The sequence below is a fragment of the Urocampus carinirostris genome, chromosome 14 (assembly GCF_059441175.1).
Source record: "Urocampus carinirostris isolate Australia breed hairy pipefish chromosome 14, RoL_Ucar_1.0, whole genome shotgun sequence".
Lineage (NCBI taxonomy): Eukaryota > Metazoa > Chordata > Actinopteri > Syngnathiformes > Syngnathidae > Urocampus > Urocampus carinirostris.
This window is the reverse complement of record NC_142362.1, coordinates 40104564-40132309: the sequence shown is the minus strand read 5'-3', so window position 1 is coordinate 40132309 and position 27746 is coordinate 40104564. Positions and strand designations below refer to the sequence as shown.

The window sequence follows — 27746 nt, the reverse complement described above, 5'->3', positions numbered from 1 at the left end:
GGCGCTACAATGGGAACGTCGACAAAACAGTCAGATAGTTCAGTCAAACTTATTACCCCCTTAACATTCCGAAAGCTTGCAAAGATGCAAATACGTGTCGAGAACACGTGCGGATGCGGTGTCCGTACGATGTCACTCAAATGCATCGTTCCATCATTCGGAAGGTTAAAGTCTTGGGATTCAAGAAATGACAACCATTCCTTAGTTTGTATTTTCTTATTCGCTCGCAACTTTACTCTGCATATGACAATAAACACTTGGAATTGAGTTTAATTTAAAAATAGGCACTCCATTCCACCCATTATCTGCACCGCTTATCACAGAAACATCGAGTTCAGTCTGAAACAAGATACAGGGATAATATATAGCCGGAGTAGCTCACCGAAGTCGTTGTGTTCATAATAATGTGCAGCCAATGTCCTCATATCCGTGAGTGTAGTAAATCCAGGAGAATAAAATATTTACAAATACAGAATAGTAAAAAATGCTTTCTGTATGCCGTCAACCACGTGCTATACACATTCATCTTTTTTGGCCAATTGCAGGCTTTGTTTTGCCGTTTAAGCCTATGCCAGCCTGTAAATGATAAAAAGTATCCGCCCCTTGACCTCCGAATAACTTTAGCCAATAGTGATCGATTCAAATGATGATTGACACATTGGTTAGCCAATGAAACGCCGGTTTAATAAATCCCAGCATACACCGCGGACTACTTGGCGTTCGGGGGAAAATCTAGTCGGCGGCTGCAAGTTAGTTGGAAGACTTTGCGACCTAATGTTGATCCATAAATAAGGCGCACTGTTTTGTAAGGCGCATGGTCAGCTTTTGAAAAAAAATAAAGGCTTTTAGGTGCGCCTTATAGTGCGGAAAATACGGTAAGTTGTTTCAGTGCTATATTTTGTATGTTTAAGGTTTACTTAAGTATTTTTAAGGCTTGTATAAGTAGTCTGTATTGTTTTGTACTAAAAATAAACAATTCATAAAATAATATGCTCTATAAAGATAAATAAAGTAAGGTTTAACCTACTTTTGGAAGATGTGCTTGGAGAGGTCCTCCTCCGTGGTAAAAAGTGTCCGAAAAAAGGCGTTACGACCAACTGCGTCAAGCTTTCTTATTCCACTTTTGTTTCAATAGAAACAGCTCGTCTCCTTTGTACACTTTACACCAATCAAATTGAATGGATGCACGCAACATTAAATAATAAAAATGTTCCTGGCGCGCTGGAGATAGTGTAGGCGTGTAATGTGAGGTGCGCATGAAGGATGTCAGTGCGGTGACGAATGTCGCGAGAGTTGATGCGAGAGTGTATGCGAGCGCGAGAGATTAGTTTTGGAGAGAGTTCGGTGTTTACAAAAATATCGTAAGTGTTTCGGAGTACTTTTTCATGAAGGACGAGCAATCATTACCCACACAAAACGACACGCTTCATTGTTGGCAGCGGGGGGATTATGAGCAGCTGAAGGAGAGATGTTTACATGTTAATCTACTGTTTTATCTACTGTTTTACGTAAGTCGCTTGGTCGTAAGTAGGGGAGCGTCTGTACATCATCTGCATGAAATATAGGCTTTTCATTAGCTTAGAAAATGTATTTGTTTTAATAGTAGATTAGAACACTTCCACTGATGTTGAAGATCTGATCTCAGAAGACGAGGTTTATTTCTTCCTCCCGTCTCAATCTACTGCTGCGAGTGGCTGGACCTGTGTCATAGTGGGATTCCCTCACATGTGCCACCCAATCCATCAAATTCTAAACTATTATTTAGGTGCGAATATTACACAAACATTTCAAATAAGTATAAGATGAGGATATATTTATATCATTTGCCCATACAAGGTAATTGGGGCTGCTGATAGAACACACCACAAATAAACAGAACAGAATGGCAGGTTGGTCAATTTAAGCAAGAATGTCAAAATTTTAGTTCATACCCACAGCCCTTTTTGACATGGTTCAAGAGCAAATGTTTTTGTGCTTTTAGTCATTTCCTTCTCTTACAAAAACCTTTAGGTCGCTGGTTCGCGCCTCGGCCGAGTCATACCTAAGACTTATAACATTGGTAAAATGGCGGCGCCCTCTGTTGGCTGCGGCTGCATTGGCTCGCTACAACGGGTCAGGTGTATCAACATTTCGTTCTGTGTACATTGTTACAAAGAATGACAATACAAAGGAAATTATTATTATTATTATTTAAGTAGTGGCTGCAAGAAGTGGTTTGGAGGAGGATTTACATGGTGGGTGAAGGGTAATGAACGGATTGTTCAAATGTAGAGGTTTGCAAATGGGGAAAACGAGTGTATGCAGTTAGGCCTCTCAATGAAGGGTTGCATGGTACAGCAACTCACTCCTTGATGTGCTGTGGGCTTAATATTCGGTGTCGGGTTGGTAAGAGCGAAGGGGAGTTAATGTTTTGTGAATGAGAGTGTGTTCTTGACTCTAGCAACCTCTCACTAGAGGGGATATGGCTTCATTCAGTATATAGATAAATCGATAAATGGACAAAGCCTTTTTAAACCTCAAAACAATATTTATACATCTCATCAAAAAACCTGGGTTGTCATTCCGTCGTTTGGCTTCCATCCAACTGGCACACTCTATGTAGTAGGTTGCAGAAAACATAACTATATTTAATCACACATTTTAGAGGAAGTACAATGTTAGCCAAAAGATTAACCGTTACATTCAAATAAATTGCAAATTATTTAAATGTAATACAAGAGTGATTAGAGACCCCCCCAAAATATGTATTTTTTCATCTTCTTTATATTTTAACTTTCTTTCTCTTTTTTTGTTTCTTTTTTCCTAACTTTTAAGATTTTTCTGAATTTTTTACTTATTTTTTCTTGCCTCTTTTCTTTTGTTCTCTAGTCACCCTTTTTCCTTTTATTAATTTACAACCTTTTCTCTTTTTTTCCTAGCTTTTTACCCATTTTTCTTGCTTTTTGTTTTTTTTCCTTTTTCCTTATTTCCATGTTTTTTCTCGTTTTCTCCTTTTTCTTTAGTTTCTTTTTCATTTAAGTCTAGTTTTTGCTTTATTTTTTCCGCTTTTAAAGTAATTTTGTGAATAATCTGACATAGTTATTGAAAATATAATGAATACAATTGAAAGAGCCGTTTGAATGCAGAAAGTGCCAGGTCTCTTCGTGAGACAAGTTGAAAGAGACGCTTAAAAAAAGACGGAACGTTGCGTGGCAACATTGACATAGTCGGAAAGTAAAAATGAGTACGTGGCTATTGTAGCATTGCACCAAAATCACATGACATGGGCAACTGCGCCAACTCACAGCAACACATTCTGGTGGCGATCCTAATGTTCGATGGAAGTTTTCACTTATAGTTGATCCGTGTGTTAAACGGTCAAATTTGCAACCTCACCAAATAATCCAACCCCAGCAAAAGGTGTATTAGTGTTATGTAGTGTCTATTGTTTTCTTGAGATATGGGACCATGCATCTTTAAACTCTGTTTCCAAAAGTTCTTTTACTACGTTTGTAACAAGAGGTAGTGGGCTGCATTTGACCATTCTACTTTCTTATTGGCTATTTGCGCATAAATTTGATTGGATTCATCCCTTGCTTTATATTCTGCGTGTGGGAATCTCTTTTTATCTTTTCATCATATAGTAGACAGCAGCTATGATTAATGAGGCTTATGTACCCTCTCAAAGCTTTCGATCTACTGTTCAATCTACGTTCCTACCCTCACCTATGTTCATGAACTGTGGGTTATGACCAAAAGAACAAGATCTTGGATACAAGTGACCGAAATTAGTTTCCTCCGGCTGGGCTCTCCCTGAGAGATAAGGTGAAAAGCTCAGTCATCCGAGAGGGACTCTATGTAGAGCCTCTGCTCCGCATTTAGAGGAAACAGTTGAGGTGGCTCGGGTATCTGATAAGGATGCCTCCTAGACGCCTCCCTCAAGAGGTGTTTTGGGCATGTCCCACCGGCAGGAGGCCCCAAGGACGACCCAGGACATGCTGGAGAGACTGGCCTGGGAACACCTCGGGATCCTGTCGGACGAGCTGGAGGATGTGGCTGGGATGTCTGGGCTTCCCTGTTAAGGCTGCTGCCCCCGCAACCTAACCCCGGATGAGCAGAAGATAATGGATGAATGGATGTTCCCTCTCAACTGAGCGCATGCACACAGACCTTCTCCAAGCTCACTAAAATGAGACTGTTATTTAGGCTCCTAAATGGCTCTTCGGATTGTTTTTGTTGCTTTAATACATATATTAACAATTATCACATAACATTAGGCAAAAAAACAAAAGAAAAAGAAAAAAAGAAAGAGGGAAAAGAGAGAAAAGAAAAAAAGTAGGGGGATAAAAAGAAAATGCAAGAAAAGAAGTAAAATTTTCAGAAAAAAAACAAAAGAGGATTGAAGAAAAAATAAAGAAGAAAATAGAGACGAAATATGAAAAAGCAATAGAAAAAAGAACGAGAAAGCTAGGAATAAAACAAAATGAGTAAAAATTTAGCAAAAGGAAAAACAAGATAGAAAAACAACAGGGAAAGTAAAGAAAATGCCCAGGAAAAAATAAGAATAAAAGTTTTTGGGGGGTCTTCTCAATCGGTCTTGTGTTGCATTCAAATAACGTCTAAAAATAATCAAATCCATCTTGTTGCCGATATGCCACTAAAAAGTGTGATCAAAATGGGACATACAGTCAGTATTGTGCAAACGACTAAATAAATCCCCCAAAATGTTGGTATCCCAGCGATCTTCAGTCAGTGGCAGGGGACACACTGAACTGATTGCCAGCCAGTTGCAGGGCACACAGGGAACTCAATGCTTAAGTCAGGGTTCAAATAGGAAAAGGACCTGCTGTTGGATCGCTCCCACCAGAGTCTTCAACCCAAACCCAAGCTTGGTGATTGGCCAAGACCAATCGTGTGCAGGTTTCATGACTAAAGTTACTCTGCTGACATTCTCCGCCTTGCGAGGGAACTTGGAAAGTTCAACACAGGAGGCTTTATCATCTGCATCTTTCCTGATCATGCCGCAAAGGTTGCACAGCCACGTGCTGCCTTTAATGACGTGCGCAGAGCCCGCTTGCGCATGACTTACAACGGTGTTGAAAAGGACTTTGTCGGGCTAGTGATTACGTCAAGCCCCCTATGTCACAGTAAAGAGAAGCAGAACCAAGCAATTTGGGGGCAGATTTTTTTCATTATTTCGATTATTATTATTCATGCAATCAATTTATGTTTTTATAATTATTATTATTATTAACGTTATGATAGTTATTTGTTTATTAATATTCAAACATATTTGTTTCTTTTAAAAGTTGTAGCTTTTAGTTTTTTTTATCCAATTATATTCCTTTATTGGGATATGGTCCGTTTGATGTCATTTGTTTAATTTATTTTTTGTTCTGTTTTTTGCTTTTTTAGATACATTGTATGTCTTCTGGTGAGGGGCTCTCTCTCTCTGCTCCGGGACCGGAAGGAATTCCAGTGGACTATTATAAAGACATTTTGTGATAAATTGGCGCCACTGCTTTAATCTGTGTACAATGAATCCTTAGAATGTGGCTAACTGCCACTGACCTTGACACAAGCCAATATTTCCTACTTCTCAAGAAAGACAAGGACCCAAACTCATGCACATCTTATAGACCTTTATTTTTGCTAGTTGATGTGAAAGTAATGTCTTAAGCAATTTCATCTCATTGAGAGACCATTCTGCCAGCTATTACTTAGCAATAAGTATGGAATCACCAGCCTTGGGCAAGCCCTCACCCAGACATTTTATTCCGTAGAAAAACTGATCACATGCATTTTAGGTTAATTGGCCTGTCCAAATTGTCCCTAGGTGTAAATGAGCGAGCAAATTGTCTGTCCCTGTGTGCCCTGCGACTGGCTGACAACCAGTTCAGGGTGTCCCCTGCCCACTGCCCGAAGATAGCTGGGATGGTCTCCAGCAGCCCCGCGACCCTACTGAGGATAAGCGGTGCAGATAATGGATGGATGGATGGATGTGTGGAAAATTAGTTGGTGATGCAAGTACATTGTTTAAAAAGAGGGACGTGAATAAGTATACTTTTGTCAAAGTGGATGGTGGCTAGAGCACTGATGGATTATGTAGTGGTAACGAAAGGGATGTTAAGTAGATTGTTGGATGTGCATGTTTACAGAAGTGAAATGGGTGGTATGTCTGTTTATTTTTATGTGGAAGGAAAACTGAGAATAGATGGATCGTGGAGGACTAGTTATAGAAAGAGTGTGAGTGAAGAGGTGAAAATGTCAGATTGGAATAAGGCAGAAAGGAGAGAGTTTAAAGAGAGGATAGGGGAAGAGTATGAACGTATTAGTAGAAGAGAACTGGAAAGAGTGGAATCAGAATGGAAGTTGTTTAAAAAGGCAGTGTTGAGGAGTGCGAAAGAAGTGTGTGGAATAAGAAAAGTTGGTCGAGGTATTAGGAAAGGAAGTGAATGCTGGACTGATGAGGTCTCAGAGGCTGTGACAGTGAAGAGACGTGCCTTTGCGGAATGGCTGCAAGATAAGAGTGGTGATGCGTATGAAAGGTATAAAGTGAAGAAAAGGTTGGTAAAAGTGGTAGTGGAAGCAGCGAAAAGGAAAGCAAATGATGAATGGTGTCGAAAGATAGGAGTGAACTTTGAGGAAAGGAGAAAATGTTCTGTAAAGAAATGAAGAGTAAGAAAGAGCAAGTCTGGAAAAAAAGAGAAAGTCAAAGATAGGAACAGTAGATTGCTGGTTAGTGGTAGTGCTGTCAGGACGAGATGGGAAGAGTATTTTGAGGAGTTGCTAAATGTGGAGGGTGATTTAAATGTGAAGCTTGTGGAAACACAGGAGGTGCAAGAGGCAGTGTAAGAATTAAAAGGGGGGAAGGCGCCTGGGTTGGATGGTTGTACTGCTGAATGCTTGAAGAAAGGTGGCACGGCTATGATTGACAGGTTAGTATGCTTGTAGAATGTATGTATTTAAAGTGTTGTGGTTCCTGTTGATTGCTGTAGTGCATGTGTGGAGCCATTGTATAATGGTAAAAGTGATAAGTATGAATGTAAGTTAAAGAGGTATCAGTTTGTTATCCTTGTCGGGTAAGCTTTATGGAAGAGTCTTGATTAAGAGAGTGAGAGGAAGAACAGATGAGGTGGTGATGGAGGAGCAGAGTGGTTTCAGGAGAGGAAGAGGATGTGTGGATGAGGTGTTTGCAGTACAACAGGTGTGTGAGAAATATTTTGCAAAAGGTAAGGATGTTTGTTTGGCTTTCATGGACTTAGAAAAGGCGTATGACAGAGTCGATAGAGAGGTGTTGTGGGAGGTGGTGGAATGTATGGAGTGGGTGGAAAGTTGTTGGAAGCATTGAAGAGTTTTATGTGAACAGCGGAGCATGTGAAAGAATATGGAGTGAGACAAGTGAGTGGTTCCCTGTGTTGAATGGTGTGAGACGGGTGTGTGATGTCGCCATGGCTGTTTACTGTGTACATGGAGGGTGTGGGGAGAGAGGTGAGTGGAAGAGTCTTTGGCAGAGGTGTAGAGATGATGGAAAACAGTGGAACGGTGTGGCAGGTAACTCAGTTGTTGTTGGAAATGACACAGCGTTTGTGGCTGATTCTGAGGAAAAATTGAGAAGGTTGGTAATGGACTTTGGAAGAGTGTGTGATCGGCGTAAGTTGTGTTTGAATGTTGGGAAGAGTAAGGTGATGTAGTGTTAACGTGATGGAGTGGGCATGTCTTTGGAAGAAAGGTTGAATGGACAGGTGCTGGAAGAAGTTGAAAGCTTTAGGTACTTGGGTTTTGATGTGGCTGCAGTTGGTGGAATGGCTGCGAGGTATTGCACAGAGTGAATCAAGGTTCTGGGTGCTCTGAGAAGAGTGATGAGTAACAAGAGTATGGGTATAAATGTTAAGAGAGGACTGTATGAGAAAGTGATTGTGCAGACTGTGTTGTATAGTGCTGAGACCTGGAGCCTGTATGCTGATTTGAGAAGGAAATTACATATTTTTGAGATGAAGTGTTTGAGGACTATGTTAGGAGTGACAAGATTGGATAGACTGAGAAATGAAATTGTGAGAGACAGAACTGGAGTAGCAGTGGAACTGAGCAGGCATGTAGATGAGAGAGTACTCGGTTGGTTTGGACACATGGAGAGGATGGATGAGGAGCGAATGTTGAAGAGGATCTACAGAGCAGAAGTAAATGGAAGGAGACCAAGAGGAAGGCCACGTTTGACGTGGATGGATAGTGTTATGAGTGCACTGCAGGAAAGAGGTCTAAATATAATGGAAGCTAGAGCTCTTGTTGGTGATAGGAATGAGTGGAGAGGTGTTGTGAAATGATAGTGGGATGTTTAGACGTATTCTAAGGGATGGGCAGGGCACCCGTATGATGCGGCAGGGGTAAACCAGTGAAAGCTGTCGGGCCCTGCTGTTGAACAAAAGAGTGTGTTGTGTCACCCTGACCCAAGTGATATGTCCGCTTTTTTTTGGTCCCGTTTCATCTGCAGGGACAAAAGCATGACCAACTTGTCTGCCGAGGTGCTTAACTTGTTTGGGTGTTGGCCATGGTCAAATTTTTTTGTCTTTTTTGCTACTTTTTCCTTTTCTTTGTAGATGTGTTTGTCTTGCCGTCGGTCACCCCTCTCAAGGGATATGACCTAGATAGATAGATAAATAGATAGATATTACAGATAATAATATCTTTATATCTATAGATAGAAATTTGACGTATTTCTTTGTTTTTAATCAGAACGACACAACTTCTTGTCTATTTATTTGGGAAACCCTTCAATCAGGGCAGATTATTTTCAACACTGGTAAATATAAAATCTAAAATGTTAGCGCAAAGGAAGTTATGATAGCAATACGGAAATTGGATCAAAGATATGCATTAAATCCAACGCCTGAACATCTGGACCTACAAATGGAATTTAATTTGATTTCAGCCAAACAGGCTGAACAATTGTTACTTTTAAATCGTGGAGCACATTACGAACATAGTGATAAGACCAGCCGTTTGTTAGCACATCAGTTGCGTCCCCAAGCTGTGGTGGCGAACAAGTTTGACACAAAGAGCCAAAATTTTTAACTGTGAGAGTAAAAGAGCCACACCACGCACTGACCTGCCAAGACAGACAGACACACACAAACACACACAATTAAAAACATATTATTTCCCATAACACACTCCTCTCCTTACAATACAACAAGTATTGTTCTTGTGTGGATTTCAATGAAAGTGTCCACTCTCAATAAACACAAAAAAACTAAACATGAAACAAGGCAAAGAGCCACAGTATATAGAAAATGAGATGAGGCAAAGAGCTGCATTCTTATTGGCCAAGAGCCGCAAGCGGTTCTAGAGCCACGTGTTCGCCACCCCTGTTCTAGAGAATAAAATGTCGAAATTAGTACTAGTCCAAGACTGATGATTCCATACTTTTAGCTAAGAGTTGAATATCAAATTACCAAAATGGCTTCATAAAGGGGCTCCAGCTGTTGTTCATCACACGTACACTTCTAAATACAATGCATTCTAAACATTTTGCTGAGCAACCAGAGATAGTGATTTCAATAAATGCAAAAAAGGAGTTTGATGGGGTTGATGAGGAATATTTTTAGCAGCTTTAAGGAAATTCAGGTTTCGGTAATCCGTATATTTCATGAATTTGTCTACTTTATTCATCTCCTAAAGCAAGTCTTCACACAAACAATACATTTTTAGAATACTTTCCCCTATTGTTACCTTTGCAAGTGCTATTGAACCCTTGTCAATACAATTGAGATTCTCTCCTTCTCTTAGAGGAATAACTCGGAACGGTATAGAACATAGGGTGTTACGGCAGCTGAGTGGTTAGATAGATAGATAGATAGATACTTTGTTCATCCCCGAAGGGAAATTCACATTTCCAGCAGCATCCCTGAGCTGAGAACAAACAATCGAGAACAATCGAAAATAACACGGGAGCTGCTGGAGTGGCTGCCATTCGTGACGGCGCCGGAAGAAAGCGCGTTCGGCGGCACCGCTCTGAGGTCATGGGTTAAAATCCATCTACCAGCATTCCTGTGCATGTTGTGAAATGAAATGAAATGATCTGCATTTATATATGTTATTTATGTTCTACCCGTGCTTGCGTGGGTTTCTTCCAGGCTATCTGGTTTCCTCCCACATTCCAAAGATATGCATGTCAGGTCCAAATTGTCCCTAGGTGTGAATGGGTGAGTGAGTTGTGTGTCTCTGTGCCCTGCTACTGGCTGGCAACCAGTTCAGGGTGTCCCCTGCCCACTGCCCGGAGATAGCTGGGATTGGCTCCAGCACCCCGGCAACCATAGTGTGGAGAAGCGGCACAGGTAATGGAGGAGTATAAAACATATATTATCACTGTATGCCGATTACTTATTTATTATATGTTACAGATCCAACAACTTCTATCCCTGCTATTCTAGGCATAATTGATGTTTTTGACAATTTTTCTGGATACAAAAATAATTTAGATAAAAGTATATGTTTTCCTGTCAATACAAAAGTGGTTTCTTTACAGCAATCTGATTTACATTTTCAGTAAAGGTTTTCTTGTCTGTGTCTGTATATTTATAATATGCTGTCATTTGACAATCCTCTACTTAACATTTTTGTCTGGTACAATATTTCTTTTTTTACATATGCACTTGTTGCAAAAAAGAAAAAAAAAGTACAATGTATGTTCAATTACAATTGTACATCTCGTTGTAGTAAAAAAAATTAAGGGGAGCATAAAATGGGAGCCAGAAAGCACTTTGGGAATGAAGGCCTCATTCGGCTACAACAAGATGCCAGCCTTGTCCGAGTGTCACCGCAGGCAGGCGGAGCTAACGGGCAAGGCGTGAAGCCCACAAACCCGCTGATCAATAACCAAGGCGAGCAAGACTGAAGCTTCACAGGAAACCCATCCAAGCACTGACCGTCTCAAAGGGAGGCTGACACAGGCCATCCAGCCCCAGCCATAAATCCCAGGACAGAACACGAGAAACAGTACGGGGATAAAGCCGCCGAGCCCCCCATAGACACAAAGACACCAGGTCATGGCCCCCCACCATCAGTCTCAGAGCGTCGATCCCTGATAGCAGCTATATAAACATTTATGGTAGACGGATCCTGGCCCTCATTGAGGAGGGACTTCAAGAAGTACAAAATGGCAGCCACCGAACAAGACACCAATTCCAGATATCGGCCCCCACACCATGCTGTAAATAACTTCTACCTGTTGTCGTACTGCAGCAATATTCAAATAATAAAAGGCTTGAAACAGTTCAGTTGATGTGTAATGAATCCAGAATGTATGACATTTTTGTTTTTTTAATTGCATTACAGAAAATAAAGAACTTTATCACAATATTCTAATTTTTTGAGACAGTCCTGTATATTCTCTAGCTCATGATTGATATTGAACTTCATATTTTTGCTCGTCTTTTTTTGCTGCCCAGTTGGCGGCTGAGAAAGGAAGGGCATGCCTGGGTGCTGAACATTAAATGTTTTCTGAGTTAGTCAGCAAACGGACCAGGTGCATGCCATCACCTGGAGCCTTCTGCATAAACTGGCACATTGAGAGGGGGAGCTTCATAGTTGCCATCTTGGACACTGTCCCAATTTCTGTTATTACTTAAGTGTATTATTGAAGTTGTTTTGTATATTGGTGCCCACCCAACATCCATTGCAGACTGGTTTTCCGGGGAGGGGGACCCCCACATGTATGTCCCTTTCTCAATTATTTGAGACTCGCTGTCATTAAGGGTTATATAAACAAATGTGACTTGACTGGAACAGTGTATCACCTGGACCGATACAGTAATGCTTTGTTTTTTGTGGAGGTTGCTTTCCAAAATTAACTTGTGATGTACACTTAATTTTTACTACACTAAGAAAACAAGGAAGGCATAATGGTTATCTGTTTGTTTTAGGTAAAAGTTTAGACATTCAGTGATTTACTGGTAAAATGAAACAATAATTTATTGCATGGGTCAGGAACCATTTTGACTCAGCGAGCCATGAAAGCAAAATATTGATTTTTTTTTTAGTGAGAGCAACTCGATATATTTTAAGACAAATTAATTGAAGCTGTCAAACCTGATGCTCAAACAAAAGCTAATTATTTTTTGCATTTTATTTTACTGTGTAACATTCGATTATTTCATAAAATATATGAAATAATAATAATGCCAGAAATGTGTCCCATAGCAAGCAATATCCCACTTAAAATGTGACTCTATCCTGCAATTTTCAAAACAAGGTGCGAGCTGAGTTTTTTCGTAAAAATGTCACTAAATACTGCAAGCTAGAAACGAATGTAATTTAGCTATGTGATGTGGTCACAGTTCTAATCTCAGGAATTGAGTAGTCATTAACTGTCTGTTTTATAGGTGCGAATATTTGACATATTTTTCATTTTCAAACATTGGTCTTAAAAGTCCACATGGACATCGTTGATTATTCTTCATTTTTTTCCCCAAACTATATGCTTGGAAAAATATCCATCAACACAGTGTTGATCCCCGGCCTAAATAAATTAAAAAAGTAAATTGTGTCCAGCCAGATGTACTCATGAAAAGAGCTCCACCTAGCTTGTGGTCCATACATTCCCAACCCCTGCTTTACGATCACAGGACATTCCCGACCCCTGCTTTACGATTCACAGGAAGGTACATTTTCAAGTATATATAACTTTAATGATGAAGAGGCTATATGTGTACAAAAATGTTTCTTATCCACCACTACTATTATGGAAACTACCAAAAGCAATTGGATAAAATTTACGCATGCATTAATCTGGACTAAACATTATCAAAAAAGAAAAATGAGAAACCTGATTGTTTTGGACACGAAGAGTCCCGGGAGAAATGGCCTGAGTTACTACTTGGCCTTGATGAGTGACGACTGTTACAGGTTGATACACTGTGCCGCCTGGGATGGACGTAGAAATGCATTTATTGTAGATGGTGTAAGATGAAATATTATATAAAGTGCAGCATTTACTCCAGTGCTTTAATAGCTCGGCGCTACGCCCCTGGAGTTGCAGTTGCCGGGCTTATAAAGTCTTCTGGAGAAAACCCTGCAGATTCTCTATCTCCATGACATTATTTAAGCCATGTTTTCACATTATTAAGTCAGTTACCTGCCGGTGTGTTTGTATGCCATGATGACATACCTGCAACCACCTGGGTGGGATTTACTGCCGTGACGGTGACATTTGCTTGTTGCAGGGCCGAAGCCGGCACCGTAATCTGACCTTGAGGACTCCCTGAACAGGGGACCTGACAACAAGGGTACATTTTTGTAACTACAAGCCTCATAAAAATATCATGAAAGGAACTTGATGGAAAGCACTGACCTGGGATTTATTTGGTGAAAAATTTAGGGTCTGGGTTTGAACAGGCGAGTAAGGACTGCCAGGTTCTCCACTCAGCAAGGTCTCACTGTTCATCTTAGTCTTCAGGCAAGCAATGTAACGACTGCAAAAGTCTTTGCAGAGGTCACTTACTTTCTCCAGCTCCAGCAGGTGAATTCGCAGGACCTGGATTGCTTTAACCATCTGCAACACAAAAAATGGACCACATTATACAGATATTTGTTCAATAATTGAGGGCACACCCACAAGCAAGCTTGCTTGGGCAAGGGGTAGTGTGAGCTCTATTCACGCCCAAGCAAAGTAAAGATTGGGAGTGTTTTCGCGTTAGTTTGAATGGACACCATAGCGGATGAAGTTCTCACGCATATTTTGATAATCAGCAACCGATTAAAACTAACTAAAATGAGCACGAGGGGAAAAAAACCTGCTATAAAGATATGTCAAAATCAAGTACTTGCCTCTGGCCCTTTGCCTTGGAGAGGTAATGATGATTTTTGTTTGTTCGGAAAGGCAAAAGGTGAGGGAGGGAGGTGGGAGTATGGAGTTTGGTTTGCAGGAGAGGTAGAGTTGGGCGTCATCAGCAAAGCAGTGAAAGTGGATATTAAATTTGCGGAGGATATGACCAAGAGGCAAAAGGTAGATGATGAAGAGAAGAGGACCTAAGACAGATCCCTGGGGTACACCTGTGGTGACTAGGGAGGGCTTTGAGGTGAAAGATTTCAGCTGGACAAACTGAGTGCGGCCAGTGAGGTAGGAATGGAACCAACTGAGGGGAGTATGGGTGAGACCAATGAAGGAGAGTCTATTGAGGAGGATAGGGTGAGAGATTGTGTCGAAGGCGGCGCTCAAGTCTAGGAGGATGAGGATGGAGACTAAACCAGCGTCAGATGCTATGAGGAGATCATTTACAATACGGATTAGGGCAGCCTCTGTGCTGTGGCGGGGGCGGAAACCAGACTGAAAGGGTTCATAGAGAGAGTGGAGGGACAGGTGGGAGTGGAGTTGAGCAGCAACAGTTTTTTCAAGGATTTTCGAAATAAATGGAAGGTTGGAGATGGGGCGGAGGTTGTCAAAGTTGTTGGGGTCAGCACCATGTTTTTTCAGTGTAGGGGTAACAGCAGCGGTTTTGAAAAGTGATGGGACAATACCAGAAGAGAGTGAGGAGTGGATAATGGCAGATATGAGAGGAAGCAGGGAAGGGAGGCAGGATTTAACAAGGGATGAAGGGAGGGGATCGAGCTGGCAAGTGGTGGGCTTGGATTTGAGTATGAGGTTGGATAATTCAGCAGTCGTGGGTGGAGCAAAACTGGAGAAGAAGTGACAAGGAGAAGGAAATTCAGATGGGGAGGGAGCAGACAGGTTTTGATGGAGTTGGTGATGAATCTTAAGGATTTTGTGATTGAAGTACTCCATTATTCAGATTCAGATTCAGATTCAGATCTACTTTATTGTCATTCTAGTACACGTGTATACAGAACGAAATGTCGATGCATCTGACCCCCACAGTTTCCTTGAATGTACAGATATAAATAAAATTGTATTGTATTTTGGCTACGTATAGTATTTTACCATAGTGCCGATAGTGCAAGAAGAGTAGCTAACCAGATGTGCAAAATGGGCAGCGAGGTTAACAAGTCAGGTACACAACAAGTCAGGTACACAGTAACATTAACACTGTAACAATAACGCTGTAATTACAATAGTGCAGAGAGCAATGTGCAAGGAGTGGCAAGCTATAAAAAACTGCCAGTAGTGCAAAAGGTCAGATTAGCAGCCGTTTAGATTTAAGTTAACTATATGTTAGATTGACCATTTAACAGTCTAATGGCCAGGGGGACTAGACTATTGCGGAGCCTGGTGGTCCTGCACCGCACACTGCAGTACCTCTTCCCAGAGGCTAGCAGAGTGAACAGTCCATGATGGGGGTGAGAGGGGTCCCCGGTAATGTTCTTAGCATGGGATAGGCAGCGCTTCTGGCCAATGTCCTGAATGGAGGGAAGTGTAGTCCCGATTATTTTCTCTGCTGTCCTCGTTACCCTCCTCACACTACCCCAGTCGGTAGCGCTGCAGCCTCCACACCACACAGAGATACAGCTGGTCAGGATACTCTCTATGGTGCCCCTGTAGAATGTGATGAGGGAGGGTGGGGGCAGGTGGGCTCTCCTCATCCTCCGCAGGAAGTACAGGCGCTGCTGTGCCCTCTTAACCAGTGATGCAGTGTTCACGGACCAGGTGAGTATGTTTGTAATGTGCACCCCTAGGAACTTGATACTGCTGACAACCTCCACAGCCTTGTTGTTGATGCAAAGTGGGGCATGGTTGGGCTGGTTTTTCCTAAAGTCGACAATGATCTCTTTAGTTTTGTCAACATTCAGGACCAGGCTGTTGTCCCTGCACCAGCCCACCAACTGCTCCACCTCCTCTCTGTAGGCCAGGTCGTTGTCATCCCTGATGAGGCCCACCACTGTTGTGTCGTCAGCATACTTCACAATGTGGTTTGTGGCGGACCTAGGGACGCAGTCGTGTGTCATCACGGTGAACAGCAAGGGGCTTAGGACGCAGCCTTGGGGGGAGCCCGTGCTGAGGTAGATGACATCTGAACTGTTCTGACCTATCCGCACTGATTGGGGTCTGTCACAGAGGAAGTCCAGCAGCCAGTTCCGCAGGGGGGTGTTGAAACCCAGGAGTCTCATTTTGTCTACCAGATGTTGTGGGATGATGGTGTTGAATGCTGAACTGAAGTCCAGGAACAGCATCCGCACATGGGTGTTCTTCTCCTCTAGATGTGTCAGGCTCAGGTGAAGCGCAGAGGAGATGGCATCCCTGGTGGAGCGGTTTGTCCTGTAGGCAAACTGAAAGGGGTCGAATGAGGAGGGGAGACTGGAGGTGATGTGCTCTTTAACCAGTCTCTCAAAGCACTTCATTATGATAGGAGTCAGTGCAACGGGCCGGTAATCGTTGAATGATAAGATCTGGGGTTTCTTTGGCACTGGGATGATGTTGGCAAATTTGAAGCATGATGGTACTTTGGCTTGGTCTAGCGAGGTGTTGAAAATGTCTGTTAGTACACAATTTACATGCTGATGGAAATGCGGGAGAACTGTTTTCATATTGGCCTGGTTAAAGTCCCCCGCCGCAATAAAAATGCACTCTGTGTAAGCATGCTGCAGTTCACTCACAGTTCGGTAGAGAACGTCCATTGCCTCCTTCGTATTAGCGCTGGGGGGCACGTACACGGCAGTAATGATAGTCGCGCTAAACTCCCTAGAAGGGTCTGCAGATCACCGTCAAAAGTTCAATGTCTCGTGAGCAGTGATTCGAGATTATCTTCGCATTTCTACACCAGTTGTTGTTTGTATAAAAGCATAGACCGCCAGAGTGGAGGGGGAGAGAATTTGGTGGCTGGAGGATTTTGTTCATGACAGAGAAGAGAGTTCTTGAATTTCCCTCGTTGGAAAGGATGAGGCCGGAGTAGTAGCTGGATTTGGTTTGTGATATTTGGTCCTTGTATTTAGCAGTATGGGTAATGTACATGTCCTTATGGATGGTGAGGCCGGTTTTCTAATAGAGTCGCTCGAGTTGGCGGTTCTTTGATTTCATTGACCTAAGAGCGGGTGTAAACCAGGGGGCAGATGTGGAGAATGAGGCAGTCCTGGTCTTCAGAGGAGCAAGAGAATTTAGAATATTTGTGAGGCAGGCATTGTAGTGAGCGGTGAGGTCATCCGGGCTTGAGAGAGCGTCTGGGGGCGGGGAACGGTCAATAATGGAGCAGAGGGTGTCAATGTTGATATTTTTGGTATTACGAAAAGAAATGAGACGGGAGGTTTTGATAGTAGAGAGGCAGAGTACAGTGTTAAAAGTGAGGACATGATCGGATTCAGGAAAAACATCAGCAGTGGGCTTGGAGGTGGAGAGGCCAGAGCAGCAGACCAAGTCCAATGTGTGGCCTTTTATGTAGGTGGGCAAGTCAATAAGGCTGTGTATCCCGAGGCTCTCCAGGCAGGATGTGAAGTCTCTGGTGAGTGGCAGGGTGGGGTTGTCCATGTGAATATTGAAATCTCCCAATAAAATTAAATTTGGCGAGAGAGTGGATAAATGTGTAATTAAGCTGGAGAATTCATTGATAAAATCGCTATGTGGCTTCGGGGGGCGATAAATTGTAGCAATGATGGTTGGCGAGGGTCCAGGGAGCTTAAACACCAGGCATTCAAAAGAGCTTGATGCAGTGACGGAGACAGACAAGACTTTCCACTTCTCGCGGTGGATTACCGCGAGACCTCCTCCACGGCCGTTGCCACGGGGACGGCAGATGTACACAAAGCCGGGAGGAGTGGAGTCGTTCAGAGCAGCGAAGTCGTTTGTTTGTTGCCAGGTTTCTGTTAAAATGAAGTCGAGTTTTCGTTCAGCGAGGACGTCTTGGATGAGGTGGCCCTTGTTCCTGAGTGAGCGGACGTTCAGTAATCCAAAGTTGACGGCGAAGGTGTCATATATATTTATATATATACATACACATATAAATATATACACATATACATACACACACACACACACACACGTATATATATATATATATATATATATATATATATATATATACGTACATACATACATACACATACAGTGGCTTGCGAAACTATTTGGCCCCCTTGAAATTTGTGACCTTTTGCCACATTTCAGACTTATGAAAATGTAATTTCTTGTGAAGAATGAACAATAAGCTGGACACAATCATGAAGTGGAACAAACTTTATTGGATATTTTAAACTTTAACAAATAAAAAACTAAAAAGTGGGTGTGCAAAATCATTCAGCCCCATTGAGTTAATACTTTGTAGCGCCACCTTTTGCTGCGATTACAGCTGCAAGTCGCTCGGGGTATGTCCCTAGCAGTTTTGCACATCAAGAAACTGATATTTTTGCCCATTCCTCATTGCAAAACAGCTCGAGCTCAGTGAGGTTGGATGGAAAGCATTTGTGAACAGCAGTTTTCAGTTCTTTCCACGGATTCTCAATTGGATTGAGGTCTGGACTTTGATTTGGCCATTCTAACACCTTTATATATTTTTGGATGAACCATTCTATTGTAGCTTTTACTTTGTGTTTTGGATCATTGTCTTGTTGGAAGACAAATCTCTGTCCCAGTCTCAGGTCTTTTGCAGACTCCATCAGGTTTTCTTCCAGAATGGTCTTGTATTTGGCTCTATCAATCTTCCCATCAATTATAACCATCTTCCCTGTCCCTGCTGAAGAAAAGCAGGCCCAAACCATGATGCTGCCACCACCATGTTTGACTGTGGGATGGTGTGTTGAGGGTGATGAGCTGTGCAGCTTTTACGCCAAACATAACGTCTCACATTGTTGCCAAAAAGTACGACTTTGGTCTAATCTGACCAGAGCACCTTATTCCACATGTTTGATGTGGCTTGTGTCAAACTTTAAACGACACTTTTTATGGATATCTTTAAGAAATAGCTTCCTTCTTGCTACTCTTTCATAAAGGCCAGATTTGTGCATTATACGACTGATTGTTGTCCTATGGACAGATTCTCCCACCTCAGTTGTAGACCTTTTGCAGTTCATCCAGAGTGATCATGGGCCTCTTGGCTGCATCTCTGATCAGTTTTCTCCTTGTATGAGCTGAAGGTTTAGGGGGGGCCCAATCTTTGTAGATTTACAGTGGTCTGATACCCCTTTCATTTTAATATTATTGCTTGGACAGTGCTCCTTGGAATGTTTAAAGCTTAGGAAATCTTTTTGCATCCAAATCCAGCTTTATACTTCTCCACAACAGTATCTCTCACCTGCCTGGTGTGTTCCTCGTTCTTCATACTGCTCTCTGCGCTTTACACCGACCTCTGAGACTATCACAGTGCAGGTGCCTTTATACAGAGACTTGATTACACACAGGTGGATTCCATTTATCATCGTTAGTCTTTTAGTGAGGATCTCTGAATGATTTCAACATTGAATCATTCAGAGATCCTCACTGAACTTCTGGACAGAGTTTGCTGCACTGAAAGTAAAGGGGTTGAATAATTTTGCACACTGTGCTATTTACGGTTTGAGCCTGCTTTTGCCTTGTCTTCGTAGCATAGATTTAACAAGGTGCATTCCTCAAAGTTTGTTCCATATTGACATGATGGCATCACACAGTTGGCTGCACATAATGCGCCGTCGCGAGCGGCAGCCTTTCTAGCAACTTACTGTTATTTCGATCCTTTTGCAATTTACTGTTTTATTGTTTTCTTCAATCTACTGTGTTTTCGTCCCGTTTGACAGCTACACTTTGGATTATACTTTCTGTTCTATCGTTATGGGTTTTAACGCACAAAAATGCGTTTATTCGAGGATTTAACTCCTCTCCCTGAAAAATTCTGGTGCCGGCAAACTCGCTACCAAATAAGCTTGACGAACTGGCTATGCTCGTGAAAAACATCAAAGCATACAGGGAGTGCAGTTTATCCAGTGCCTTCAACACCATACAGCCTCTGCTACTTAGTGGTAAACTGACAGAGATGGGAGTAAGCTCACACCTTGTAGTATGGATTACGGACTACCTGACAGGCAGACCCCAGTAAGTGAAACAGGGGGGCTGTACATCGGACACTGTGATGAGCAGCACGGGATCACCGCAGGGGCCAGTGCGTTCTCCGTTCCTATTCACCCTGTATACATCGGATTTTCAGTACAACTCGGAGTCCTGCCACGTCCAAAGGTTTGCTGGTGACACTGCTATTGTGGGATGTATCAGAAGTGGACAGTAGGAGGAGTACAGGAAATTGATTCAGGACTTTGTCCAATGGAACGACGCTAACTATACTCTATACAACACGCTACAGTGGGTATTAGCACATCACATTGGGTATTTGTATATTGTATTCCTTTTGCTTTATTATTGTGTTGTTCTCAGTGCAGGGATGCTGCTGGAAATGTGAATTTCCCTGCAGGGATGAATAAAGTATCTATCTATCCATCTATCTAACAAACTGCACCTGAACACCACCGAGACCAGGGAGATGGTGGTGGACTTCAGGAGAACTAGAACTCGCCCGATAGTTACCGGTTCCTGTAACTATCAAAGGAGAATGTGTAGAATTTGTCCAGAACTACAAATACCTGGGTTTGCAGCTGGACAATAAACTGGACTGGACTGCCAACACAGATGCTCTATGCAGGAAAAAACAAAGCCGACTGTACTTCCTCAGAAGGCTGGCATACTTCAAAATCAGCAAAGAGCTCCTGCAAATGTTCTATAAGACTGTTGTGGCAAGCGCCCTCTTTTATGCAGCAGCATGTTGGGGAGGCAGCGCTAAGAAGGAGGATGCCTCTTGAGATGTTTGTCATGTTCAAGAAAACAATCAGAGATGATTCCAGCTTTATAAAATTATTATTATTCTGCTGAAAGTAGCCGTCAGAAGTTGGGTAAATTGTGAAAGTAAAGTGATGGACATGGTCAGCAACAATACTAAGGTAGGCTGTAGCGTTGCAATGAGTGCCAAGAAAATATTCCCCACACCATTACACCGCCACCACCAACCTGAACCATTGATACAAGGCATGATGGATTCATGCGTTGAGGCCCAATTCTGACCCTACCATTCGAATGTTGCAGCAGAAATCAAGATTCATTAGACCAGGCAATGTTTTTTCCAATCTTCTATTGTCCAATTTTGATGAGCTTGTGCAAATTGTAGCCTCAGTTTTCTGTTCTTAGCTGAAAAGAGTGGCACCTGGTGGGGTCTTCTGCTGCCGTAGCCCATCTGCCTCAAAGTTCGACGTTCTGTGCGTTCAGAGATAATCTTATGCCAACCTTGGTTGTAAGGGGTGGTTAGTCACTGTTGCCTTTCTATCTGTTCGAAACAGTCTGGCCTTTCTCCTCTAACCTCTAGCAAGGCATTTCCCCCCAAGGAACCGGCGCTCATTGGATATATTTCTTTTTCAGAGCATTCTCTGTAAACCCTAGAGATGTTTGTGTGTGAAAATCCCAATAGATCAGAAGTAAATGAGATACTTAGACCAGCTCTTCTGCCATTAACAACCATGAATAGTTCAAAGTCACTCTAAATGCTAAATGCATTAAATTGCCTCCATGTGATTGGCTGTTCAGAAATTAAGTGCTGGAGAGGTGTACCTAATAAAGTGGCTGGTGAGTGTAATTCATATTGTGAAGTAATAATGTATGCATCTTACTGCTAAATTGTATGGGTTTACTTTGGTGGTAATTCTTGCAGCTTAATTTCCCATACACTTGAGACGTTATAATGTATCAAGTGTAGTTCTGAAACCATTAAATTGTCTTTAGAGTGCACAAGTGGAGATTTCATAAACCACATTTGAAAAACTTAAAAAAGTGCTGTAAGTCATCTATTTTCAACTAACACTAAACATAGGCTGTTTTTCATATGACTTCAAACATTTCATATTACTGCTATTTTATATGGTTGGATCCCTTAACCACAAGGGGTCGTGGGGCACCATTTCCTGTGGTGTGTCTTAGGCAAATACAGTCTGGTGGCGCCTTACTCGGCAATAAAAAAAACTCACCACATTACCCTTGTGACAATGTAAACAGTAAAAAACAATAACAGCATCAATATTTGCATATTTAAAGGTGGGGTGCGAGATTTGAAAAGTGTGTTAATCTCTGCCGCCATCTCCTGGCTTTAGGTCATGATTGGAGCCTTGGGCAACCAGTTAATGATTTTTGTACAAGTACATGCATTTATTAGACGCGCTCGATTCAACTCTTCTATTTTCATCTTTTTGGTGGTTTGGGTTAGCACTTGGACTGTATTGGGAGCAGGCCTTTTCTTACCTTTACCATGTTTATGCTCCACTGACAAATAAAAATAAAAACCTGCAGGAACAAGCATGATGTTTCACTCTTTCCTCAAAACCTAATGTGTTCCGCCGCAAACAGGTCTGAAGAAAGTAAGGTAAAAGCAAATCGGTTGAATAGAAAATAAAGCATTGGGACTCTCTGACCTCTGTTGGGCATTGTCAACACATACTTAACGACGCAACCCACCTTAAACATTTTTATGGGCAGTATGCCCAGAAGTTTTTTTCGATGAAAAAAAGTGTGCCTCACCTAAAATAAAGTTGAGCAACACTGGTCTTCAATGCTCACTCTACTTCATTTGCATTCAACCTCTGGTACTTTGAATGCCCTTTTTTATTTCCTCATGTATTCTGTGTTACACACACTATAGTTTCAATAAACAAATAAACAATCAAACAACAAAATACACAAATTATACAACAGAACCAGAGATATTGTTGGTTATAGGATTCAGCTCACCAAGTTGTCAAGTTCAGGGTCTTCACTAAAAAAAGGCTTTCCGTCTTGCTCCTGCGATCGGACAAAATTCTCAATGTCCACATCAAAGCTTGCAGAGGTGATACATTCAGAACTAAGAGTGGAGAGTTCACACTTTTCAAAGAGCAGGGCCAGCAAAGGAAATAGAGGATGCCTGCAAAACAGAAATACAGGAGTTATTTCCAGTGGACAGTCAACCGTTGTAAAAAATCAAGTGAGTTTATTGATATTTGTTTTACTTGGTATTTTGGTAGTTATTATTATAATATCTGTAAAATCAAGGGAAAATTCCACCCAAAATAATACTACCATGAAATAAAAGGGTTAAAAAAAATCATTTGAGAATTGTATACTCCTGACACAACGGACTCTCATGTTACGCAGCAAGACTCGTGTGAATTTTAACGTGGGGTGCCTAGACCGCTTCCGTTCTCGCTGAACAAAGGAAGAGTGACTCCTGGTTTCCACCAAACTAAACAAAGATACCAACTCTCCAGATAATTCTACAGTGAGAAACAAATTGGTGTTTTTTTATAGTACTTAAGCCACTGGCTGGTTGAAAAATGAACAAATGAATTTTTTTTTCACTTAAAAAAAAAAAAAGAAAAACCACATTGATTGCTGCACTTTTTTCCTGTTTAGCTTTGTGTGCAAAGATTGAGTTTTTAACAATTGGGAAACTAGTATATGTACAGAAGTAGTCTTCAATTGTAATACCGACATGTCAACCAAACAAAGATCTGGGAATCCAAACCAAATTTATTTTGATTTTTATTACATACAGTGTAGGCATTTGTTGATAAGGATGAGGCAACGCTGAATCTTGAATTTGAGGTAACTAGGAGAAGCAGAGTGGAAGCTACAGCCGATCAAGTTAAAAAATAAATTTGACATTACAAGACATCCACATACCGTATTTTCCGCACTATAAGGCGCACCTAAAAGTCTTAATTTTTTTCAAAAGCTGACCATGCGCCTTATAATACAGTGCGCCTTATATATGGCTCAATATTAAGTCGCAAGGTCTCGCAACTTACGCAACAGCCGCCGACTCGATTTTCCCCCGAACGTGGAGTAGTCCGGGGTGTATGCTGGGATTTATATACCGGCGTTTCATTGGCTAACCAATGTGTCAATCATCATTTGAATCTCTCGCTATTGGCTGAAGTTATTCGTAGCCTCGGATAGGCTAGAGGGCAAAAACAAACCCTGCAATTGGCCGAAAAAGATGTGTCAATCATCAGTTAAATCGATCGCTATTGGCTGAAGTTATTCGGAGCCTCGGATAGGCTAGAGGGCCAAAACAAACCCTGCAATTGGCCGAAAAAAATAACTGAATAGCAAGCTTGCTAAAGTACGCCATAAAGAAACATGTTTCATTAGTCTGTATTTGTAAATATTTTACTCTCCTGGATTTACTTCACTCACGGTTGTAAGAAGACCATGGTTGTGTATCATTATTGAACGTGAGAACTTCGGTGAGCTATGCGGCTTTATATTTTCCCGGTATCTTGTTTATAACGATCTTGATGTTGCTGTGATGAGTTGAGTGAATTAAACTCAATTCCAAGTGTTTATTGTCATATGCACAGTAAAGTTGCGAGCGAAAAAGAAAATAGAAACTAAGGAATGGTTGTCATTATGTATACACGTGTACTAGAATGACAATAAAGTAGATCTGAATCTGATTTCTTGAATCCCAAGACTTTAACCTTCCGAATGATATTTGAAACGATGCATTTGAGTGAAATCGTACGGACACCGTATCTGCAGGTGTCTACGACACGTATTTGCTTCTTTGCAAGCTTTGGGAATGTTAAGGGGGTAATACGTTTGACTGAACTATCTGACTGTCGACGTTCCCATTGTAGCGCCTTATAATCCGGTGCGCCTTATCTATGGAAGATATAGGACCAAAAACTATTTTTTGGGGGTGCGGCCTATAACCCGGTGCGCCCTATAGTGCGGAAAATACGGTAGTTTATAATTTATTTGTATTACAAAAAAAAAGTTTTGTAATGTTATTCTGAACACATTTGTGTTTTGAATCAAGTGTGCAGCTGTAACACATGGTGGAATGACAAACACTGGTGCTGGGTATAAAAAGTCAGACGAGGCATGGGCATTGAATAGTTGTGGGACCAGGAACATTATCAAGCTCTTGCGGACCTTTTTGATAAATTGATCATTAAAATGGACTATAGTGGAGAAGACAAACCACCATAAGCAGATTCTTTTGACAGCCATACTTAACTGATCAATTGATTGTAGAGTACTTTGACAGATTGCCAACTGTCATATATTTGTATATAATTTAGATAGATAGATAGATAGATACTTTATTCATCCCCGTAGGGAAATTCACACTTCCAGCAGTCTACCCCGTTGTTTATTAACAGATTAACATGATGCCCGAGGGTGCTTGTAGCGGAGTGGATGACGTCACGCCAGTCCAAAAGTTCGACATTCCTGCAGCAGATGGAAATCTTTTCTTTGTGAGAATCCAGGGATACACCACCTCGTGTTAGCAAGTCCGCCTCCTCTCCGATTCCCCCCGGCTTTCATGTCTCTGTTTAGCGACGTTGAAGCCGGATTTCTCCAGGTGGCTCCGGGTGGCTACACGTTAGCGTCCGGAATGCTAAACGTGAGCCACGTTTCCGCAAAACACAGCAACTGCGCTCCCTGTGCGCTTCGATGTTTTCAAAAAGCACTCGATGATCATATTTGGTCGTGAGTTCGCATTTACCATGATTACGGATGGTACCGAAGACTTATAACGCCGCTAGCCGCTTCGCTAGCTTCGGCTTTTCTTCCACCATGGGCCCCTTCATCACGCCGGCACGAGAATTCCTCAGGGCAAGGAGTTGAAATACACGCATTTCTTGTGCGTTGAAACCCATGTCCATAGGATAGAAGTAATCCATAGTGTAGTTGTCAAAACGGGAAGAAAAAACACCGAAGATAGGAGCAGACAATAAAACAACAGGGCAGCTGCTGGAAAAGGCAGCCGCTCTTGGCAGCGCCGCTTTGATATTATATGTATTGTGTATTAAGCACAGTCACGTGAATGTACCTTACAGGTACTTGTAACTGTCGGTATTAAAGGAAGGCCTATAGAGATGGGATTATGACACGAACGTGTTCTGTTCAAACGCTGCCCTGCCAGAAATAATAAATCCTGAGACAAGACTGCAGGAAATCTGAGAGAAAATGGCGCGCTACCAAGCTTGAGGTTTTCCGTCAAACCTGGTGTGACAGCTTGTTTAAGTATAAAGCAGCCCTTGCCTCTGCAAAATCAGCCTATTTTTCGAAGGTGATTGCAGCACAAAAGAATAACCCTTAAATCCTTTTCGACACTGTAGCATCGCTAACGAGGCAACAGAATACTCCAGATAGTTCTAGCCATTCAGCCCATTACTTTATGGTCTTCTTTAATAAAAAGATTCAACGCATACGGGAAGAAATTTCTAAAGACAAAGTTAATACATCACATATTAAAGGGCTGAAATCAATAGATGCATGACACGGTGGCTGTCCAGGGATTTTTTCCCGATTTAGTGATCTGTCACTTGATAATCTTAAACAGGTAGTGAATACAGCCAAACCACCTACTTGCCGGTTTGACTCACTTCCGGGTTCGCCGATTAAAAGTCTTTTTGGGCTCCTTGGACCATCAGTTCTAAATATTATAAACATATCACTCTCCTCAGGTGTAGTTCCAGCGGCGTTTAAGTCCGCTGTAATTAAACCGACACTGAAACGATCCAACCTCGATCCAGAATACTTGTGTAATTATAGACCTGTGTCAAACCTACAGTTTCTTTCTTAAGTACTTGGAAAAGTTGTGGCACAACAGCGGAATGATTTCATTTCCGAGAAAAATCTTTTCGTTTGCTGCTGCTGGACCTTAGTGCTGCCTACGACACTGTGGACCATATCTTACTACAACGGTTGGAAATATGAATTGGTCTCTCAGGAACCATCCTCTTATGGTTCAGATCCTACCTCTCAGATAGGACGCACTGTGTTGAATATGGTGAAATGACATCTGAGCCCTTTAGTGTTACCTGTGGTGTTCCACGGGGTTCAGAACTTTGCCCCCTCTTTTCAGCATTTACATGCTTCCATTGCGTGATATTATTCACAAGTATAATATCTGTTTCCATTGCTACGCAGATGACACTCAACTATATCTTCCAATGGAGGAATCTGCCACACTAAATTGTGGAAATTTCGAAGCCTGCCTCACTGAGATAAAAGAGTGGAGGTCACTCAACTTCTTGCGCTTCAACTCTGAAAAGACCGAAATGTTAGTTATTGGTCCAACTAATTTCCGTGACTTGTTCTCAAAGACGGCTCCTAACATTGACAAATGTAATATCACCCAGAGTGACTAAGTCAAAAATTTAGGTGTCATATTTGACCCCGATCTTTCCTTTCAAACACACGTGAAGAATATTACGAGAACAGCTTTCTTCCATCTTCCATTAGCAACATTGCTAAAATTCGCCCTATGCTGTCTCAGTCGGATGCAGAGATTATAATTCACGCGTTTGTTACCTCTCGTCTCGATTACTGTAATGCACTACTCTCCAGTCTCCCGGAGTCCAAAATCAAGAGCCTTCAGCTGGTAGAAAATACTGCAGCGAGACTTTTAACTAAGACAAGAAAGTTTGATCACATTACCCTTATTTTAGCTAACCTGCATTCGCTCCCTGTTAGCTTAAGATGTGATTTAAAGGTTCTGTTGGTAGTATACAAAATCATGCATGGAATTGATCCCTCATATCTTTCATATTTGATTTCACCCTATGTTGCGGTCCAGGGACTTCGTTCTGAAAACGCTGGTCTACTATTGATCCCAAGAGCCAAGACAAGATCCGCAGGTTCGAGAGCAATCTCCATTCGGGCCGCAGTGCTGTGGAATGCTCTTTCCCCTAAAATTCGATCTGCAACCTAAGTGAAAATGTTTAAATATAAGCTTAAAACACACTTCTATTTTATAACATATGAAAAACCTATATTTTATGTTGATAATATGTATTATCTGCCCTCATGTAGGTTTTAGATCAGGGGTGGCCAA

The 27746-nt window shown here is 41.8% G+C and overlaps 1 protein-coding gene across 4 annotated transcripts in view; it reads right to left on the bottom strand.

Moving 5' to 3' along the window:
* pknox1.1 (pbx/knotted 1 homeobox 1.1) overlaps window positions 1-27746 on the bottom strand; it is a 72324-nt gene that overhangs the window by 26477 nt on the left and 18101 nt on the right. For 3 of the 4 annotated variants that reach the window (XM_088352399.1, XM_088352398.1, XM_088352400.1), the window contains 4 exons: window positions 22646-22817; window positions 13328-13528; window positions 13112-13250; window positions 12803-12900 (listed from right to left, as the gene is read on the bottom strand). In XM_088352399.1, coding sequence (XP_088208525.1) covers window positions 12803-12900; window positions 13112-13250; window positions 13328-13528; window positions 22646-22817 — 610 coding nt within the window. The remainder of the gene's footprint in view (window positions 1-12802; window positions 12901-13111; window positions 13251-13327; window positions 13529-22645; window positions 22818-27746) is intronic. The other variant, XM_088352401.1, reaches the window with a different exon arrangement.